This window comes from Lissotriton vulgaris, chromosome 8, assembly GCF_964263255.1.
Source record: "Lissotriton vulgaris chromosome 8, aLisVul1.2, whole genome shotgun sequence".
In the NCBI taxonomy this organism is placed as follows: domain Eukaryota; kingdom Metazoa; phylum Chordata; class Amphibia; order Caudata; family Salamandridae; genus Lissotriton; species Lissotriton vulgaris.
This window is the reverse complement of record NC_141696.1, coordinates 1,488,164,595-1,488,187,875: the sequence shown is the minus strand read 5'-3', so window position 1 is coordinate 1,488,187,875 and position 23,281 is coordinate 1,488,164,595. Positions and strand designations below refer to the sequence as shown.

Below are 23,281 nucleotides of genomic sequence, written 5' to 3'. Positions count from 1 at the left end.
ATATTTTTTTTAATGTATTTTGCTAAATAGGAATGTAATCACGGTTTGACATGTGTATTCCTCTTTGTCAATTGAAAATTCTTTTCTAAAAAAACAAATAAGTAAAAGGTATAAATAAATATACTAGACTGGATTTAATGAATGTGTTTATTCAGTCGCTTTAAAAGATAGATTTCAAATAAGGTGAGAAGAGGGCCCCCTTCCTTTTTTTGATACATAGCTTATACTGAAAGGCATCAGAAATTGCCTTTTAATCAGACTGCAGCAGGAAAATTGCCATTTTCCTTGATATGGTAAAAATCTTTGTAACCTTCTTATGTGTCGACATAAGAGAAACTTGTCAATTTCTTTGTACAAAGGTGTAGCAGTCTCCTTTGCTGTATTTATAACTCAAGAGACCAGGAGGAATACTGGCCAAACTTCTGCCTTCAGAAGACCTTTGAATAATGAGTTTGCATAATCCATCTTTAAATTTATCAATCTCGCGTCAGTACCTGAATTGGTTCCCAGGATGAAAGGTAAGGGATGGAGCTCAGCTGGCCAGATGGAACACTACAGCACAACTTAATCCTGAAATTGTCATTGAATATAACTCTCAAATTATTTTTTTTTTTGCAGAAGAATCATTTTACAACCAACGAATAGACAATGGACTGTCTCATGGACATGCATTTAAGGTAAAGGCATGACCCAGGCAATGTAACCTCAGTCACTGTAGCTTTAAGTTTCTGCCTATTAGATCCTTTGCCATTCTCCTATATCACACAGCCTTCTGGTGCTTTGGAGAAACAATGATACACAAAGAAGTCTGAGTGTGACCCATCTACAAAGGCGAATTAAAGACCCCTCCCCATTAACAGAGCCATTAGTGGTCTGAGACAGAAGATGAACAGAAGAGGCAGCTGGGATCCATAGGCATTTCTGAAGTGCACTTAGCCCTAAGGGCCACATGTATCAAATAGTACCACAGCAAGTCACTTTGCTGCACTCATTGCAGAGAAAGGGCAGGAATGGGATGTTTTTATCACAATACAGCGCATTCCTACCTTTCCCCAGAGCTGGTGCACAATGTGCTGCCTAATGCCAGCGCAAGCACACTTTCACCATGGTGCAAGGGTGCCTGTGTTGTAGGGAGGATTGTTTTTGTCCAGGAAGGGGCACCTTCCTGTACAAAAACAATCCCCAAAGGCATTTTCCTCTTTCTATGTGTACTGCAGCAAATATAGAACAAGCATTGGCATATCCAATAGGTCTTGCCTTTGGGACCTTATGTGTTTAACTTGAACTTTTGGCTATGTTGTAGAGCATTGTGGCTGCTGTGCATCATGTCGAAAAGTTATAATAAAAAGTGTTAAGCATTTTTGTTACCTTTATACAAACCAAGAGGACATTACAACTGAACAACCTGATTAAAAAAAGATTGACTGACTCCGGAATCTGGGGATCACGGTTCGATCCCCGGCACCGGCGGCAGATTAGCCCAGCACCATGTGACTCTGGGCAATAGCTTGCTTAATCTTCCCGATGGCCCCCAGCGCCTAGAGACCCTAACGGGCGATTGTGCGCTTTACAAATGTGGATTATTATTATTATTATTATTCTAGTTTTTTTGTACTTACACTGCTGGCATCTTATTCCTGCCTGTTCTCATACTTGTTTGTTATAAAAAAAATTGTTATGGGGGAGCGTGACATAAATAATGGGGGAGTGGAGGTTGGAAAACAGTTATTTAATTAGAACATGAGCAGCGGACAGACACTAGGGGAGAATCAACAGATGCCAGATTCCGATGGCAGAATGACAAGGCGGTGGGCACTCACACTCATTTATGAGGACCACTTTTATTACCATACTTTGACCCAGAGCAAGAGAGAGTAAATAGGAAAAGAAAATAGGGGGAAAAGAAAGAGTGGCAAAGAGAGAAAGCAGAGATTAAAGAGAACCTGGAGAATTCTCCAAACCAACATTCAGCAGTGCAGGTTATGGGTACTCTTAACACCTTAGCAGCTATGGAACGTCCAGCTCCAGTGCTGAACGTTCCATTGCGCAGGTGCAGTTGGAACGTCCAACGGCCGATGGCAGCACTCCCGAGGTAGTGGTGCCGTCGGTCGTTGGAATAGGCGCAGCACTTAAGGTGTTAAGAAAACTTTTGGGCCCCTGCAGCTTGTACAAATTCACACATCTCTCAACTCGCTGCACACACTACAGCCATCCTCTCAGAAATTAACCGTAAATGGGATTTTGTATTTATTTTGAATATTTGTCTTTTTTTAAACTTTGTGTTTCTCTAGTCAGACTGAGAATGTCCCACATTCTGACTCAAATGCCCTTTCTTTACATGTGCTAGTGACAAGAGTCCGGCTAGAGAGGCTTCATCCAAACGGCAGAACACGCATGAATCTGATGTGTGAAACCAGAAACCAAGAACTGAGGAGGTATAACCTGTTTAGCAAAGGCCGGCAGGGATCCATCACAAACCAGACACCCTTTGACAGGACGAAAACCAAAGAAAGGATCTTTTGATGCCTACAAGTGATTGTTTTCCTTTCTTTCCTCATACAAGGTACAGGGCTTGAAATCCATCCATATATGCTTTGATTGAGGGAAGTTGGCAGAACTCTGTGGACACTTTTAAGCCGCAGATCTATTGTCACATGCCCGTCGTGAGCGACATTTAGTTTGCCTCACAGACTACTAAACAGTAGTGTCGGGCAAGTAAAGAAACAACGAGAAACACCTGTAGCATACTTTGTTTAGTTTACTAATTTTAGAGGTGCTGACTTTGTGTTGCCTCCACAAATGAATAGTGCATTACAGACTGTTAAAGGTTGTGTTATAAAGCACTAAATACGGCACAACTGATCTGCACTGTGAACTCAGGGCGAGGCTACTGTACATTTCTGTCATTGGAGCTTAGCTGCATGCACTGTAGGCCACATGTAAATAAGCTTCTCACCTTAACCATAAACAAAGGGCTTACAGCATCCCTGTTGTCTTTTTCAATGCAGGAAATCAAATGCTGTCTGGGGCCTCAGTGATCTTGCCGGCCAGATTGCAGTAGGAAGAAACATTGTGGCACGCGCTACATTAGTGTGGGTATACTGCGTCAGTCAGACAAGGCTCATTGTTAAAAGTATGGTTTCATGGAAACCTCTGCAGATTTTCCATTTGAGACCTAAATGGCCTCAAAGGAATAGCACTGTACCGAATTTTCACGCTTCATTTCGAACGACGAATCATGTAAATAAATAATTAAACTAGAAACTATTTGCTGGAGAAAATCCGCGTATACTGTATTTGTTGGGCCCTCACTCGATCACAGTATCCTTTTATTTCAAGATCTTGTCTGTGTTAGAATCTGCAAGTTGTGCAGGTGTCAATGTAAGTTAACAAACGGAGCTGACGGCTGCTGCTAGTTCTACACCAGATTCATCGCATGCTGGCCCTTATCAAGGAGGCCCAAGCAGCCATACTGTACATGTGCATTCTCTCTCAGGACCGTACATCACTCTATGCCCTGAAGAAGTTCATTGTATAGAAACGAAACGCGTTGGCTGGCAATTTTCTGTATTTGGATTCTTATGAAAATAAAGGATTCATTAAGACAACCTAATCAAGACTATATGACTTATTGACAAACTATCTTCATTAACAGGTGGTGCACCACTCCAAATCTTGGGTTCATTCATTATCTGCATTGCAGCTGGCACCCAACGACAGCAGGTGCTGGAGTAACTTGTGCACACCCAGATAGATTCATTGTGGAATCAAACACAGCAGGGGAGTGCGGTCGCTGCGTCCGTCGAGTAACTGTACTCTGCACCAATGTAAGCTTTGCTTTGCAAAACAGCATCTGAAAAGAGTTAAAGAGTTGTCTGGTCTGCTTGCAGTATATAGCACATTTTAGGAATAGGGAGATTAGGCCGATTTGCCTAGAATCACACAATGTTAAGTCAAACATCAAGGGCAGGATTTGAATCTAGGTCTTTGGGCTGTAATCAATAGGCCACATATATCCTCCCATCTCTGATGCAAAATTCTACTTGTAAGGTAAAATTAATATCTTCAAAGTTTTTAAAAGTTCAGTACTGCACAATAGAGCTAAATTGGAGAAGATGTGATGGGAATGATTCACCATGCCATTGCCGGCGTGTAAGCACATGTTCGCCATTTGCTAAATTACATTTTATATGAAGTCCAAAGTATCAGTACACTTGAAACATTTTTAGTTGCCCACCCTTGGGGCTCATTAGATAACCTTCAAAAGGAGTATTTAAGTAAAAATGATAACTTTGATGGTGCACACATGTAATGTCGGACAATGACAAAGAAACAGTGACACATTGGTCAGGCTCAACAAAAGTAAGGCAAGTGTGTCATTCTAAACGCAAACGTGTAGGAGAAAATTCCAGGATCATAAACTCCCCATGAATCAGTGCTTTACTCCCCATACAATAAAACTACTGCTCTACCACTTTCGTTAAAATTTCAGCATTGAATCGCGACCCCCATGTGTTCCTTCCGCGCCTATTTGCTTATTTAGCTACTTATATTTAAGTGCAACACCGTTAGTGTAACTGAGTGAGTCAGAAGACAGTAGCAATTTCTCTTCGTTGAAAAAATATCGTAATATAGTAGAATGTTTCGTAAAACATAAATACCTCTGGTGTTGTGAAAACCAGGCTCAACATTTCGTACAGCTCCGTAGGCTCACGCACTTACGGCGCGAGGCATTCAAGTTTGGCTGACTGCAGACCTTGCAGTGAACCTTTAATGCCTGGAGCCTGAAGGAGGATTAGCTTTGCTTGTTCAGGGATAGCTGGCTCCGGGAGGATGTGGGGGACTGCTGACTGCTGTCTGTCACGGGAACGCCCCCTGAAGCACTGCAGCACCCCACAAATCACGGAATTTGAAGCCCTCCTCAGGTCCCCTGTCACTCTCCGAGCTCCGGCGGTGTCTGCTCATGGCGCCGCCCGGTGTCACCTCCTCGAGCGCGAGGCATGTACCGCACACACGGGATTCCCACTCTTACGGGCTCATCTGGAAGTTTGCAAACAAAACACCTCCTTGTTCACATGTGACTCCCGTGATGTAAGCCATGGGTGGGAGAGTGACTCCGTCGCTCTATTGTATTCTTGAAGATGTACTTTGTGAGCGTTAAATTGCGACTTTTGTGTGAAATGTCAGCAAAGAATATGAGCAGCATGTAATAGTCGAACCGAGTTGGAGAACAGGCTTTAACCCTTTCTCTGCGGCGGCAATTCCGCCGCAGCGCTAGGGGGCGGCGGCGCTCCCACGCTGGTGACGGAACCGCTCCGTCACGAGCCTCAGGTAGGCTGTGTTTGTGACGTAGCGGTTCCGTCACGGCCCTGCCCGCTCAATAGAACGCGCCGCACAGGCGCAGCAAGCGGGCCGTGACGGAACCTCTCAGTCACCAGCGCAGCCCACCCGAGGCTGGTGATGGAGCGGTTCCGTCACCAGCGTGGGAGGGGTTAAGAAAGTACCTTGACAATTGAAGCGTGAAGGAATTCATAATAGTGATGTGAAATACACCTACAGAAGGAATGGCACACCTAAAAATACCGCGCGGGTTAAGCTAATCAGTACTGCACTGTCTTTTACATAAATTACAATTATTAACAAGGATGGCGGCGAAAGTGAAAGCGCCGCGATCACCAGGGCCAGCGCAACCACCATCTGTTCCAATTAACGCGAACGCAAGAGCAGGCGCTATAATTGGAAACAGATGGCGCTGTTGCTCGCTACCGAGGACTCTAGGCCAAGGACCAGAGAAGGCGGGACATGCACCCGCCTTGGGCCAATTGCATGCTGTCTTTCTTAGAAAGACGCATGCAAAGGCCACTAGGGGGAGATGAAAAAATAAGCACATGCACAAGCGTGTGTTCACAGTTTTAAAGCCCTTACTAAAGCCTCGCAGAGCAGGCCAGACCTAAAAAGGAAATAACGAGCAGAAATGAAGCTATTTCTCCTGGTTATGCCTCCCCTTGGAAGGCGTAGCATTTTGGCGCATTCCCAAGTCTACCAGTAATGGTAAATCTGGGTATGCGTCAAAATCCATGGGTGTTGCGCGGGAATGCCCACGCAACACCCAAGGAACACCTCCCAGGGGCATATTAGTGCAAGCCAGCAATTTGCCCTGCGTTGCTCCCGATTTATTAAGCCACTCAGGGCCACGCAAGGGGGACTTCTGTTGCTTGATAAATCGCATTTCAAGGGTTGCGTTGATTGTGCACCACGCAATGTGGTGCAGAGGCAAACCAACCCTTGATAAATATCTTCCTGGATTCTCTGCTTAACCTTCGATGTCTGCACTTTTTTCCAGAAATGATCAAACCCAGGCATGTTGAACACTATAGAGAGGTATAAGGAAAAGCATCATTTATCCTTGTGAAGGGGATCCTGCACTATACATGTAGGATAAGGTGATAAGATATAAAGGTCTAATAGGTCTAATAGGAAGATATGATTATTAACAATTATACCGTGGATAGCTAATATAGGGAAAACAGGAAGATGTTGGGGAGGGATAGAAGATCCAAAACATTTCAGGGGGCTAATTGAATGTTTTCAAAGAAGGTCTTCTAAGATAGTATTTCCCTAGGAGGAAAGTATCTTCTCATTTCAGAAGAAAATAGTTTAAGGTCTCTTATTAATTGGCTATTTATTCAGGCATTGGAGCCAAAGTATAATCTTGGAAATCTTGGATGAACAGGAAGACACATACAAATAAACAAAATTCCCTGGTTTTCCATTCCACCTTGCTCTCACTCCCAGGATGGTGATTATTCATAACCACCTAGATGTTCTCATTATTCCAGCGGGATCTGGAAATACTTTTGAAAATAGAGTTATCATTAGAAATCAAAAATAAAATACAGAAAGCATATTGTCATTTCTACAATCTAAAACGGACTCTGCTATATGAAACATAAAGAAATGAGACATTACCCCTTTAATAGTTGCAGATCTCAAGTCTCTTACACGACCAATGCTTTCCATCAGTCTGGTCCAAGAGAGGATGCATAATTAAGGCTCTACACGAGGCCTTATCTTTAACTCTGGCTACTCTTAAACCTACTTTGGGGTTTTCTGAACTTTGAGGTTTATTTTCAGAGATTCAACTGCCAAGATTTAAAAAATAATCTTCTCTATGTTGAGAATATGGCTCCTCTACTTAAGTCTTTGTTCTGGATGTGACAGCAAGACAGGTAAAGAAAATGAACCCTTAAAATGCCTTTTCTTTCTGCGCACCACAGTGCGATAAGTGTATGCATCACAGGAAAAAGCCTCTCATCATATTAAAACAGGTCCATTGTCTTTGAAAAGGAGTTCTGATGGGGGTTTACACAAATCCTTCACCAAAACCACAAGCGGAAAAGAAGGAGCAGAAATGTCAGTCTATGTCAAGAGATCAAGAGAACATCATAGGATTCAAGAAATAACTTATGGATACCCTTGGTATCAGTTGAGATGTTATCGACAACCAGCAAGGCCCCTATAAAGTGATCACAACTTATCCACCTTCCACTTCTTCACGGTACTAGGGTCAACATAACAATCGTAAGAAACTGAACTGAGAGGGTAGGATAGTATATTACTCAGGTAGCCATTGGATAACTAGAGAATAACCACCACCAACTATTTACTACAAAGTATCCACATACTAACATCAATTCTGAGTTTACTTCCATATTCATTTTTAATTCCTGCTACAGACCGGTTGAGCTGTTTCTCACAGCTCGTGGAAACAATACCCAATCATACACAGAGAGGGGCATTGATCAGTCCTCCTCTACCACTGGATCAGGCCAGAGTATTTCTATCTCTCACAGGCCGTTAGTCCACATAACTAAAGAGTGCTTCCATTATAAAGCATGAGAAGTCCATGCACATGCAATGGAGATGCATTGTTTTACTATCATCCGTAGCCCATTGATTCATCATATTTTGAGAGGGGTTTACTCTGGTGTCTGGTTGGACATAGCAGTGTTGTTTGAAGGCTTTCAGTGTTGCTGAGGAGGTGGGCTTGTGCTTACTCCATCTTCCAAAGACAATATGGTGTAGAAAGGGTATCAGTAGGTGCCCACTGCTAGCATTGCTAGTTGCCTACAAAGGCTATGATCCATAGAGACAAGCAGTGCAAAGGCACCTATGTTATGGACTGAAGATATGACGCTTATGGTGGAGAAAGCAATACGAGAAGTGGTTTATATACATTGGGCTATCAGAATTTATATAAATATATATTCCTACGGGGCATAAAGATAAAAGTAACACCCAGGTCATCCAATCATTAAGGCACTGGGTAGTACGTTTGAAAATACTTCCAAATATGTGGATGTTTCATGTGAACTAGTGTGAAAAACCTTCCCTCCTATATCCAGAGCCGGCGCTGGTCATGGGCAGTATGGGCATCTGCCCAGGGCCCCGCTCTCAGCCCACAGACAAAGGGCCCCACATCAGTGTGTCACAGCCAGGCCTAGACACAAGGGTCCTCTCCTGACCCCATCTCATCACAACCATGGTAGAGTGAGGCTAGACCATGGGGACGGGGGCCCTCCTATTGGCCCAGTTGCAATGTGACACCTTTTGCAGGTTTGTCCTGCAAACAGACCGCCTACCCAGCTGCCCATTCAGAGGCACCACGGGATGGCCATTGTCCTGCAGCAGTTCTAAACCTTTCTCATGAAAAGAAACTTTCACACATTCCGCCCATGATGAGGTGCGTAGAGGTTGCTGAGTGGGAGAGGCTGCATCCCAGGAGGGGTCTGTACAAAAAAGCTTTAGTACCAGGATAATCTACTGAGATGCAAACAGCCCTGAATGTGTAAGGTATATGCAAATTAGAGAGGCCTCACACATTGCTTTTCTGCACAGGGCCCCCAAAATCCTAGAACCGTCCCTGCCTATACCCAGGATATTGGTGACTTGCTCAGAACAATTTATAATCTGCCTTGGGAACGTGACTATATACTAATTACCATAGACACTGCTACACTGTACACTAGTATATGTCACACAGAAGGGCTGAGGGTTGTACGCCATTTTTTGGAGCTAGACAATTTCATTATTGAAGCCTACAGAAATGTTATTAAATGATATCTTGAATGCAATTTTGTTCTTTTTAACAAGGAACGTTTTCATCAGAATCGTGGTGCGGCAATGGGCACCTGCTTTGCCCCCAGCTATGTTAATTTGCATATGGGCTAGGGAGAGGATCAGGGGATCCATACCGATTACCACCAAGACTGGTGTGACCATGTGATTCACTGAAGTAGATATATTGCTGACCTGTTCGTAATGCGTAGGGGCACGGAAAACAGTGAAAGGTCATTTTTGAGAATAGAGACCAACAACTTCAATTTATTAACACTATTAGCACCGTATAGGTTAATTTCCTTGATATCACAGTGTATATCAAGAGCAACAAGTTGGAGACAAAATTGTTAAACAAACCCACCTCAGGCAACACACTACTTCACGCTACCGGCTTTCACCCTTTCAGTTTAGTCAGCAGTATCCAATATGGTGAGAGCTTGCATGTTAAACGCAATTATAGTGAAATCAAAGAAGATAGAGCGCTCTAGACCTGATATCAAAGTTTTCAGATAGGGGATACTCGTAAACCAGTTTAGATCAGGCCAAGAAGGTGCCCAAATCTAAAACCAAGGAACAACTGCTATTTTAGAGTAAGACTGTTAAAAGAAATACCCAAATTGACTCACATTTCAGATTCACCACAGCATATAACAAATAAGAAAGGGCTGTGAAGTCAATCTTGCAGAAGCATTGGCCCATGATTAAAAATGATCTTGTCTTTGGGAAAGAACCCCCCCCACACACACACACACACCAGGGATAATATTTAAGAGCAAAAATCATGAGACAGGATCTAGGCAAAATCAGACCTGAAATAGTAGCATCTGCCCAAACCACTTGGCTGAGCCACAGCTCTGGTTTTAAGAGGTGCAGCCGGTGTAAGACATGCCAACATGGCATCAACACTAAAGAATACACAACTCCCTTCTCCAGAAAGAGTAAAAAGATCAGTGGGAGTTATCACTGCAAAGCAGACCATGCAGTGTATGTTTTACAATGCCCCTATGTAGGGAGCACCATTCTCCCAGTCCATAAAGGATCTGATGCACGGTGGAGCTGTCCTATGCAGCATGGAGGAATTTTGGCTCTGGTTCACCCCTCGGCCGTCACCTACCCAGCCGGACATCAGACATTGTTTTCCTCACCTCCCCGTTGTATTTCCTACCTGCATTCCATACCCCTGTTTACCACTTCCCCCTCTACCTTTTCACTCCCCAAGACTTGTGTACGCGCTAATAACTCACATTATTGTACAATCTCATGTTTCTTTTCTCCTAGGTCTATACTTGTCTATGTAATTATGTAACTGATCCTCATGTAAATCTCTCTGATATCTTTGGGTCTAGCCTGCACTATTTAAAATGTGGCAAATAAAAAATCTAAAAGCATCTAAGGACAGTCACAAATCGCGACAAAGCTTACTCTCAGGCATTTTGAGGAACAACATCAAAGTAACAACACCGGCCTCAAATACTTTGTGATAGATGCCATTCCTGTTAACATCAGAGGAGGTGATCGTGAAAAATCGTTAAGGCAATTGGTATCTAGGTACATAATAGAGCTAAATGAACTTAACAAGGAGGAAGACCTCCACACACACCTATAGTTTGCTGTACCGACATCTCTCTCTGTATAATGAGGTGGTCTATCCATGGTTTTAACTTAGAATGTGAGTCACTTTGGGTGTAGTAGTGACAAATGTAGGCAACAAGGAGCAGACACTAGTTGATCATTGCTCTATACCAACACATACAAACATATGGAATATGAAGTGCCTTAATTATTAGAATGGCATAACATGTACCTACTTATGAAAACATCTTCGACTCTTGATAATGTTGTCCCAAATCGACTATTTGCCCACTTGGGCCAAATGACTTTGGTATATTTGTTTTCTTTGTTTGGATATTCAATATAAAACAAATTCTCACACTAACCTTAATGTAACACACCCATTTGACTGTTCTTAGCCTTGGTAGTGTTGAAGATCTGGGTAACCACAAATAATATAATTGGGAATCATATGTCAAGCATAATGGGGTGACCCTTTTGTGACCAGTGATGTTTGGTATGAACAACCACATTGAGTTTCAGCAGTAAGGTATGCATAATACAAATGTATTATTATACTGCGATAAGCATACCAGAGCCATAAATAATCATTTTGGCCGGCTTTTTCACCCACTTGGGTAGGATTCTTTTCTTGGCATGTTACACAATGTACGCTGCGGCTATCAGGGACCTCTTGCTAGGCCAGAGAATGCCAGTGCTGTGTGATTGACACCCAACTCAAATACTGTGCAATATAAATAAATGCCTAACCAAAATACTGTGCAGAATAAAACACACACAAATTCCTGCTGCACCGCTTATCACATACAGCTCTGTCACCAGAGTCAGGGTCTGGTCATATATCAGACAACTGTGTGAACAGTGCTAGCCACCTACCTCTTGGCTGGAGCTGCTCTCCTCTGTGGCTGGCTCTGCAGCGGTCTTTGTGCTGTCAGCCTCACCGACTGTCTCTGTGGTGACTGCAGCCTCTTTGCACTTCACGAGGTTCTCTTCTGTTTCAGGGTTGTCTGCGTTTTCAGCAGCCACTTCTGCTTGTGCCATGTCCTTTTCTGTTCCATGTTCAGTGCGTTGTTTCCTCTTCTTCTCCTCTGACTCTTGCTTGTCTGCCTCAGCTTCATCGGTGTCCTTCTTCTCAGCCTTTTCTGGCCCAGCAGTATTGTTCGTGGGTATTTTGTCGTTCGATGTCTGTTGTACACCCTGGTCTCCTGCCCGGTCCGAAGGCTCAGGTGACATTCCCCTCTTTCCTTCAAACACCTCATCACTGTCCTCTGACTTTCCACCGTTCTGTTTGGGTTCCGCCATTGACCCAAAGTCTTCATCGCCCATGTCAGACTGGGACTTTCTGAACTTTCTGCTGGGGGGTCGTCGTTTCAATGACCCCTTTGTCCTGAGCTGAAAGAATCAAAATAAGAATGAATATGTGATCCTGGCCAATACTGATGCAGGAATTTTCAAGGGACAGCTACTACCCAACTATATAATGTCCAACCACAATGCCACATAGGAGACCGCATGCGCATTTACCTGGCAGCGGTCCTGAAGAACCTTTTCTAGCAACAGCACCTAATGAGCATTCAACCTTCTTGTTGGTAGCCTCATCAAACAGCTTCATCTTTTCTCATGAACGGGCTTTGGGCCAATAATTGAATTAACTCAAAGGGAGAGGATGTGCCTCAGCGGCCAGAGCTGCTGACTCGGGAGCTGGGGATCCGGGTTCGAGCCTCTGTGTCGGGCAACCTTCTGTGATTCTGGGCAAATCACTTAATCTCCTCGTACCCATGGGCAGTGCCTGGATGAACTTATAGGTGATAAGCTGTGCTGTATAAATCTACAAACTTAACTAATATGTTGGCAAGCATGCCAACAACATACTGGCATACTCTCCTATTCTAGGTTGTAAAATGATAGCGCATATGATGATAGCCAAGCAAATAGAATAGTTTAAAAAATACACACACAACATGCATTTATTAGCTACATTGATGATACATATATTAACTTAGCGTATTTCTCTGCTGCAAACTTTCAAGATCACGTGTTCCTTCCTTGGGCACTTATAGTACAGGTAAAATAGAAACTTTGGGCCCTATTCACAAAGGTAGTTTCAGTGGTCAATTACATTTATTACATATGATACCTTTTATTCATTTACAAGGAATCCAACTGGGGTTCCTGGTGTGTGCACATACATTTGCCCCTGTTGATAGTGGTCCAGAACAAAGGGTAAGCAATGGTTGATCATTGGGGTAGTAAGGTGTACAAAGGTGTAAGGCATTCTACCCATCACAAATATGTTTGTTGCATTCCCAAACTCTTCTTCAACCCATGTCCACCCTGGAAATTGTCAGAGTTTTCCTGCAGCCAATGGGTGGAGTAACTCTCCTTCCAGTGCCGGTTACCAGTTCTCTTTTCTAAAGAAAGATAAACAGTTTTTGGAAAGCGACTTCAGAACTGTTATTCAAGCCCCCATCCTTCGCTTCTAGATGGTGGTAAAAATCTACTCAATGGCCTCCCAAACTCCACGCTTGTACTCCTTAAATGTTTCTTACACGCCTCATCCAGGGCGAGAAGAAATGTGATCATATCACCACCATCATCATGATGGAACTCCATTGACTCCCCTTGGCAGCCTGCATCATCTTCACAACCAGCTGCATTATTTACAAAGCCATCATGGCCAGCACAACTGCCTATTTTGCAGACAAGCTTGTCATCTCTGGTGGCCCTCGCTACACCCGCAGCCAGGCAACCATCCGACTGAAGACAAAGATGCGTAAAAGTAAAAAAAGAAAAAACAGGCATTTTCCGTCCATGCACCCAGGATCTGGAACAACATCCCTGTATCCATAATTTGAAAATTGAAATGTTGGGAGCGCCATTGAAGACAATGGAATGCTCCGGGCTTCTAATGGCTGGTAAAAGCCCGGCGTGCCACCATTCCAATGTTTGTCTTCATAGCTCTTGCTTTGAACAAAGGAGCCCTTTGTTTTATTTGGTAGAACATTCTGCTCTCTAGTGGCGGAATGTTCTAATAGCCTGATAACCCAATGTAGCTGGGCTTTACCGGCCATTAATGGCCCACTCCCTTTTTAAAGACCCTCGCCTTCGGTTCAGGCCTTTAACGCTGGAGCGGACCTTTAATGGCCGGCATAGCCCGCTACAGAGGGCTATAAGGCTAAACTACAACAATTGAATGTTGAGGGCTTTATTGAACACAATGGAGTTGCTCTGGGCTTGTAATGGCTTGAATAAGCCCAGAACTCCAATATCCCAACGTTTGTCTTCTTGTTTCTCCCTTTTTCTTTTTAGAACATTCTACCCTCAGTGGGTGGAATGTTCTGATAGCCTTTTAGCCCTTCTGCCTCGGGTTATACTGGTTGTTAACCTCTTCGATGCTCATGACGGCTCCCGGCCGTCATGAGTCATGGTGGGCGTGTGCTGATGACGGCCGGGAGCCGTCATGACCACGTCCGCGATCGGAATGTTCAGCACTGCGGCAGAATTCGCGCTGCAGTGTTGAGGTTAAAGGCCCTCTCCCTCATTATAGGCCCTTGCCTGCTTCTCGGTCCAATAACTCGGGTTCAGGGCCTTTAACAAGCAGTATAGCCCTCAGCAGCAGGCTATAAGGCTATATGAGTGCCCCAGCACAGCTCCAATGCACGAAAGAGTTGAATACTCAGGTCTTTAAACAACATAACATCACAAGACAGTCCCAATCCTATAACTAAACTGTTTGCTTGCCTCTGAACCTATACATCACTTTGATGCCTTTTTGGCTCAGTCATGCTATAGAGAGAGATATGTGAGAAATTGGCCTGGTGTATGCTGTCCACTAATTAAAGTGGGCACCTTGCACCAGCCCAAACAACCCTTATGGTGATTTCAGAGGTCAAAGATAACCTTAGAAAGCTATCCGAGTGGTAGCTGTGTAGAGCAGCCTTCAGGCTTAGTCTTGAAGGAATGTTAAGCAGCTTGTTTTACCAGAATGCAATCTTATAGTAATGGTTAAATGAAAGGAGAACCACACAGTAGTTATAAAAATATGTATTTATTAATATAATGCTCTCTAGTAAGGCACAATATCTTCTACATGTAGATAATCACAACGCACACTATACTGTAGCACAGAAACAGTTGCAAGTAGAAATAATACACAGTGGGTATATACCAAAATAGCGGCATAAGAACCAAGACTCGAGTCAAGACAGTGTAGGTTCAGCTATGGGTTTGAGTTATACAGGACAAGGCGCTCACACAGTGCAGTTATAGTATATGGTGATGGATAAATTAGAAAATGTGTTGGACGGTGCTGCCAGTGTAGAGGAAAACCCTAAAGCCTCTCAAAGGTGGTTGGGCATGGGATGCCTTAACACCATACAAATGTACAACAGGTACTGGGCACACGTATGATTAAAACAATTGTGGTAGTACAGTTGTTCGAGACAAATATTCTTGACACCGGTGGTGAGGTAAAGACAGTACTCGGACCCATCCACCATACATCGCTGCAGTAACCTACCATCCTAGGTTACCCCGCATCAGTCGTACCCGAATGCTTCGCGTGAATCTACTTCGTATCATTACTTTTCCTGACCACCATACCCCCCAATAACCATACCTTCACCGCCAATCCGATCACACAACGTGCCGCTTACAGTTCTGATGAGTCACAGGCACTGCCCTGTTGATGAAACACGTGTCGGCTGGCGTTTGTAAAAACCGAACAAAAGACCTATATAAAGCACCATATACTGTCTTTACCTCACCACCGGTGTCAAGAATATTTGTCTCGAATAACTGTACTACCACAATTGTTTTAATCATACTTGTGCTCAGTACCTGAGGTACATCGAGTCAAGACAGTGTCTAAAGTACGTAAAATCACTGGGACCTCAAGGAACCACCAGAGGTGAGTAAGTAGGGACCACACGGAGGACAGTGCAGTGTGGGAACACGACTGCATGCTCTGTACAATTCTATGGGGAAGTTGCTGTTGAAGTTTTAAAGTTTAAGGACCCTTCCCGGTGGACTTCGAAGAAACCATGCAGAAGTTAGGGGGTTGAAGCCCACCTGTGGATGCCGAAGTTCCAGAGTTACCTATCCCAGGGGAGCCGGGTGCATAGGTCTGAAGTGGCATCGGAAATCGCTATTGATCTATATGGAAGACTTTGAAGAAGAGCCACTGCTGGGAAGGAGAAAAGTGTCAGATGGAATCCAAAGGTGGATTCTTGTGGAAGAGTACCTGGAAGCAGAGGGGATAGAGTCTTGGTCACGTAAGAGTGACCAGGGGCTCGGTAGACAAATGCCCACCGATGTCTGGTGCTTCAGGTGCTTTGAGGGGGTTGTTGACCCTGCAGACACGCAGTCGAGGAGATGTCTAGGATGACTAGGAGCCGGATACCAGCTGTCTGACAAAGGATGTTGAGTGCTGATGGGTCGGTGATTGGCGGGAGCACCAACAAACCTTGACAATGGCAACCAACACAGAATGTCAAAGAAGGTCAAGGTTCAGACCAGCATGGTTCAGGGGGCTCATCAAAGGATAGGAGTCGCGAGAGGACCTCGAGCAAGTTTACCAAGCAACAACGCATGGAGCACTCAATGCGAGGAGTGTGAAGATCTTGCTAGGAAATGATACCAAAGATTGTGGCTATCAATAGCCCAATGCCATTGTTTGGCAACAGCACCAACAAGCATATGCACTTGCAGAAGTATGCAGTGCACAGGGGTACGGATATTGCAGCCCCGCAAGGGATTCTGACCCAAACTTGGTAAGAGGGCAACTCGGACCTTGAGGGACTTGGAAACCTAACTCCTGTGTTGCTGGAGCCTTCGGAGTCCATAGGGGCTCAGGAGCAGCAGACCAGTCAGTTGAGAAGAAGAGGTGTCTGCGGCTGCAGGGGAGTGACGCCATCACTCCAAGGGAGATATCTTCAGTTGTCCTTGATGCTCCACAGGTCCTGCAGGGAGCCTGTATGGTGCACGGGCACAGACAATGCTTCAGACTGAGCGGGAGACAAAGTCGGGCCCAAACAACGTCCAGCGAAGTCCAGAGTGTCCAGACGGTCGAAGTTCAGTGGTTTCTGGTTTAGAATCTTGTCCACATCTAATCTAGGGTCCTACAGCCAGGTAAGCCCTTTTGTACCCACAGGAGGGGGTTGGGCAGATTCAGGGGACCCTCCCAGGGGAGGGTCTGGACAATGGGGAGGATACTCCAATGTCCTTTTCTCCAGTTTAGTGCCAGAGCGGGAGCCAACGGCTCCCAGGACTGGTTTCAACTGGACTATGTACAGGGACACCAAATGTGACCCTCAGGCAGACTTTTGGTCGCTGGCAAGCGCACCCACCCAGCCCTAATACACTAAATCCTGTCTGGGAGCTGGTCACACCTCCCTGTGACAGGATGCCTATGGGTCTATCTTCCTCTGCTTGAGCTTGGCTCAGCAGCAGGAGGGCAGAAATGTGTCTCTGGTCTGCAGCAACCATTTTGTAATGCCCGGGACAAGAAGGCTGGTACCGGGGACACCAGGGACCCAACAAAACTCGCTTCTGAGGGCTGGAATCATACCTCCCACACCGGTTACAGGTGTGGGCGTATGATTCCACAATGCTTGACACCAAACACAATAGGGTTACTTTCAGCCGCAGTCACATAATGCCACTCTATATGTCGTAAATGGCTGATACACTGACAACCCGGGAGAATGGACTTGTATGCTACAGGGGTGTTCTGCTCATGCAGTGGCACCCACTCATTAGAACCAAGCACCATGCCTTCAGGATTGTTAAGGCTTACTATAAGGGGGACTTATAGGTTTTAAGTGCAGTGACCCTTGGATATAGTAAACCTATATCTAAAGTAAGAGGTGCATGCACCATCTTGCACAGGCTGCAATGGCAGGCCTGTAGTTTCATTTTGCCTGACCTCTCATGGGTGGCATAATACGTGCTTCAGCCCATGGGAGGCCTCTGGGGTAGCTATGTCCTTGGTTCATGGGTACCAGATACTAGGGACTGACAAGGGTACCCCAGTATCTAATCTGGAGTGTACCTAGGTACATGACATAACAGTTTAGGGAGAAAGCACATAGACTGGGGTCTTGATTAGCAGGATCCCAGTCAGATTAGTCAAAAATAGTGTCACATGAAGCAAAAAGTGGGGGTAACCATAAGAAGCAGATCCTACAAAATACCACATACAAGACTCAGTCTTCCAGTGCCTTCCCTCACTATGCAGGTCTCCTTCAGTACCAATTCACCCTTTCGGAGGTGAAGTATACATTCAGTGACAATTGACCATAATATAAAATTACATATTTCTGCAAAGAATAGACTCTATCATGGAAACAGACAGTGCAAAATGACCTACCTTAATGTAGCCTCGTAGAGCGGCCCCTTCTGGTGGCTGCTCAAAGCCAACTGGAACTGCATCAGAGTCACTGCTTTGAGAGCGTCGTTTAGGGCTGTCGGGTGTCAATGGAGGGCTGTTAAATGGAGACGGCATGACCCTATATCCTGGGCTCTTTGGTGATCGTCCTGGAGGTGGAAACATCAAATTTCCCTGCAACAAAAGAGAAGCTGGTAACAGTTATTCGTTCAAGGTGGGCAAGCTCTTGAATTTGGTAATGAACATTCACTGACACCACGGAGGGGCATAAAGTGTACACACAAGGGGCCTCTATAAATGGTTTGTGATGAATCCTAGATTGTAATCTGCAACATCATGAATTTTTTTTAACTTCTTTATGATTTCAAGAATTGTGATGAATAGCAGGTGGAACTCTTTGATACAAGCATTTTATAAGGGAACAGAACACAAAACCTTACTTTTAGAGTGGGAATTCTCTTGCCAAAATGTTCTGTGAGAAATTTATTTTGAAACAACTGCTACATTTTTGTGTTATGTTATTCATCTCCTGTTAAACTCAGTACAATTTAAAAACTGCCTGGAGTGCAAAGGTGTCTGATTTTCCAAAAATTTGAATGCTCAAAACTTGAAAATTATTCGACCCCCAAACCTTCAGGCAACTAGAAAATAATGTCATGATCCTGATTTGTGGCAATAGCTTCCTCCACATCAGCACAATCAACAGTAGTCTTCAATGCATCATCATTTGCTACAAACATGGAAGTAGTAGAAGTTACATTACATGTCTTTTGACCATGAAGACTTTACAGAAGTTACAACATATGACCTTTGACCTGAATAATAGGATATTATATGCTTTTATTAAATCTAAATTGAAGACCTAAGATTATTGCATGTTAATGAACAGTGATTAATAAAAACCATTAACACCTACCAAATTCACCTAACAAAATCTAAAAACATCTACAGGGATACTTGCATTTCAGCTTGATTTATAGGTGCTGGAAAGCACAGAACTTGTTGCACACAGTAACGGAGGGCTTACCAGACCCAGATGACTTCATCCACTACTGGCCCATCACTCACCTACGCTTCATTGGCAAGATCATATGCACAACTCAAGGATCGCGAACCATCTCCTTCATGACTACTAATCCAGCTCTAGATCACCCTGCAGCAGGGGATCCTTACAAACCATTGAAAATATCCTACCGACCATGGATAACAAGCATTTGCAATGCAATAGGCCTCGCATTTATGCAAGTTTAAGCTATTGGCATTGTAAATGACAATACTGTTGAGAATTGGTTGGTGGTAAACATACCACAACCATACCAGGCGCACAGCTGATGTTTGCGTTCTTTCCTCCTATTCAATGATTATTCTAGTTCAGTCTCTGTTCTTAATTCTCATGTTTATTCTGAGATTTTGTTTCATATAAGTTCCTTCAAATTTGTAACATTACATACTTCTTATTTAACTTGGCACAATGTTTTCCAATACATAAAATTCAGAATCAAAAAATGTTATAGTGCATTAATAACACATTGTTGACGATTGCTGAGTTTGCTGGCCCGATGCATTTCGGGACCAGCGTCCCTTCTTCGGGGGCCTCTGTGAAAGAAATAATGTGTGCATTACTTTCTGCTTATAACTTTAAATATGCCACTACTTACAATTGAGTGCCACACTCCTTTGTTTTGATAAATTCAAAATTCTAAGTGCATTATAACAACTCATTTCAACAAAAAATGCATAATTTATTGAATCGTATTATTGTGATCTGGAACCAATCAGATAAGGTGATAGCAATGTCCATGTTTACTAGTTTCCTACTGAATTTTTTAGAGCTCACAGTGTAAACATTCATTATGCTTCTCATGCGATGAGAAAAAAGCTCACTCACGTGTGTGTTGGCAATCGTCTAGCTTAACCTGGTATTCTAGAAGGTGGGGCTGAACCGGATTTCTATTCTGTAAAAAACAATGAGCATCATCCATAAGGGACTCAGTAATATTTATGATGATCTAGTTCATGGCGGATTGAATAGACTGAGGGTTACCTGCTCTTCGTCGTTACAAACGGCTTATCTGTAAAAACAATGTGAAACCCATATTAAAAAAACGGGTCTATAAGAAAGCGCTACGGCTGGATGTTGTCGGTTATTAGATTGGTTTGCGCTTACCGGTGCTGTAGAAAAACGCGTTCGTAAAAGTTCTCCTCTGCTCTACCTCTTCGATCGGTGTGTAAAGTTTGCAGGACTCGCGGGTTAAATTTAAATTAACGCGATAGCTAAATATCACTGAAATTGAAGACGGACTATGCATAGCAATTGCGGTGTGTCGGCCATATTTAAATGGAGTAAATACGGCGAGACTCCTACCGGATAAAGTAGTAAAAAGTGGAGTTCCTACTCGGTTCTAAATGAAAATCTAATAATGAATCCTGCCTACTGCAGGTACACCTAAAAGCGATAATGAAATGGAGCTGGTTCTTTTATCCTTGAAAAAACGGGTGTCAACATAATCAATGAGTAATCGTTCATGTAAACACTGGAGAGTAATAAAGATTCCTAATTTTGAATGTGTTCCAATGTTTTACGCTGGATTTTTAAGTGAAGATACAAACAGTCTAGTATTGCCATATACCGATGTTGGTGAAGCTATAATACTTTAAGGTGTTAAGTACATACAATGTTGTAATTATATGAGTAACAGTATACCAACATGATGTTTGTAATGACCTCAACATCAACGATAATCACAAGGTTTACAGTGAATACAAGAGGTTCAAAGTCTTTACATCATTCCTTTAGGTTGATTGACAGCTAACTGCTCATCAAGATATCCTGACCATATCCTAACCATGTTTCAATGGGTTAATTTCATACTGGTTACATGATCATAGAAAGCATCCTAGATCTAGTTTATCATTCAAACCCATTGGTTCCATAGTTTGGAATTTTTTGATAAGCATAACTTCCCTTTGAGATAAGAGCTTCTGACAGTCCGTTCCTTCTCTTAGTTGATTTTTTCTAAAACCATGAATCGAACTTGCAAGATATTATGGTTGTTGGTTATCCAGTGGGCTGCCAAGTTTGATTTCATGTTTTTGTTCCGTATCATGCTTTTGTGTTCTCCAATCCTTATTTTTAACTTCCTCTCTGTTTTTCCTATGTACATCAAGCCACAAGGGCATTTTATACAATACAATACAAAGTTTGAGTTGCAATCAGCAGTGAGTTTGAGTTTGATTTTTTCTCCAGTTCTCGGGTGGGTTACAAAATCCTGTTGCATGACGTTGTTGCAGTGAACACAGTTGTTGCACTTACGCATCCCCCTATGATTGATGTTGTCTGATTTGTTCATCATTTTTAGGTGTTCTTGCAAATTATGGCTTCTGGTGTATGCGAATAATGGCTTGGAATCAAAGATATTATGAAAATCTTCATCATTTTCTAAAAGTTCCCACCTTTTACTGATAATTTTCCTGATGTTTACTGCTCGTGTTGAGAATTTGGATACAAACACGCTCCGGTTGGTGCTGCTGGTTTTGTTTTTACTTATCAGCAAATTCTCTCGTTTGATTGCCTTGATGCGGGTTTCAGCTTTCTCTATGCATTTAATAGGGTAACCTCGCTCCATAAATCTTTTTTTGATTCTTTGCATGTCCTCATCATGTGATTCTGGAGTAGAGCATATTCTTTTGCTGCGTATCATTTGTGAAAACGGTAGATTTTCAATAAGTTTGGGAGAGTGAAAGCTCTGGTACAGTAAGGTGTTATTTCTATCGGTCGGTTTCACATAGGTTTTGGTAGAGAGTATTTTTTCTTTCTTTGTTATTTTAACATCCAAGAATGTTATTTCCGTAGTACTGATTGAATGTGTAAATTGAATTCTGGCGTTTTTTTCATTTCATTCCTTGTTTTGCTTCAGGTTTTCACAAGAGTCATCCCAGATTAAAACGATGTCGTCAATGAAACGTTTGTATAGAATTAGATGGTTTGACCATTTGGTGTCTGAGAAGATGTGCAGTTCCTCGAATTGGGCCATGAAAATATTCGCGTAGGTTGGCGCCCCTCCAAAACCCATGCTGGTTCCGCTTATTTGTAGAAAGAAGTCCTCTTTGTATTTGAAATAGCTGTGTTGCAGACAGAATGTTAAGAGCTCTAAAAGTAAGATTTGATTGGCGCCAATGTTTTCCATCTGTAATAGAGCCCACTCTACTGCTTCGATGCCTTCTTTTAAAGGAATTGACGTGTACAGAGATGTTACGTCGATCGTGCACATAATCCAATGTTGACTGGTGTTGAGATCAAGATTATTAAGCTGGTTCAAAAAATCCGTAGTGTCTTTAATTGTGGTTTTCCAATTTAGGACGAATTTCTGAAGAAAAAAATCAATGTAGGTACCCAATGGTTCAAATAACGATCCTACACCTGAGACGATAGGTCTAAAGGGAGGGTTGTATAAGTTCTTGTGTACCTTCGGTAACATGTACAAGTGCGGTCTTTTGGGGTTTGGTTTAGTCAAAAACTGCTTTGTTTTAGTGGAAATCCAATCCATATCTTTGGCCTGATTCAAAATTTTTTCAAGAGTTTGCATTATTTCTTGAGTTGGATCTTTCTCCAAACGCAGATATGTTGTTTCATCCGCTAGATGTTCCATGACTTTTTTGTTGTAATATTCAGTGTTCATTATGATAAGGGCTCCCCCTTTGTCTGCTCGTTGGAACGTTAGTTCCTTCTGATTGGATAACTTTTGAAGAATATTTTTTTCTTTTTTTGAGAAGTTGGTTCTCTGCTTGACTTGAAAGTCGAGTTTGTGAATATCCAGCAAAACTAGTTTTTCAAATAAATCCAATGTTTTGTGGGAAACTGGAGCTACAAAATTGCTTTTGGATTTAAATTCTACGTATTCCTTGCTGACTGGGGGTTGTTGTTCAATGATAACATTAGCAAAAAAGTGTTTTAATCTGATGTTTCTCATGAATTTGTAGAATGCTATTTCTGTTTCAGCCAGGTTAGATTGATATGTGGGGACAAAGGAAGTACCTTTATCCAAAACTTTCATTTGTTGGTTTGTGAGTTGTGTAGATGAGATGTTGATTACGATACTTTCCCGCTGCGTAGGTTGGGCTTGGTTTTTTCTTTTGGTTTTTCCTCTCCTTGTTTTTGTGAATTTCCTCCCGCTTTTGATGTTGGATCCGGTGCTTTTGATG

At 43.0% G+C, this 23,281-nt stretch overlaps 1 protein-coding gene across 2 annotated transcripts in view; it reads right to left on the bottom strand.

The window, feature by feature from the left end:
- RCSD1 (RCSD domain containing 1) overlaps nucleotides 1–23,281 on the bottom strand; it is a 256,342-nt gene that overhangs the window by 14,696 nt on the left and 218,365 nt on the right. For both annotated transcript variants that reach the window (XM_086935572.1, XM_086935571.1), the window contains 2 exons: nucleotides 18,062–18,253; nucleotides 11,569–12,084 (listed from right to left, as the gene is read on the bottom strand). In XM_086935572.1, coding sequence (XP_086791698.1) covers nucleotides 11,569–12,084; nucleotides 18,062–18,253 — 708 coding nt within the window. The remainder of the gene's footprint in view (nucleotides 1–11,568; nucleotides 12,085–18,061; nucleotides 18,254–23,281) is intronic.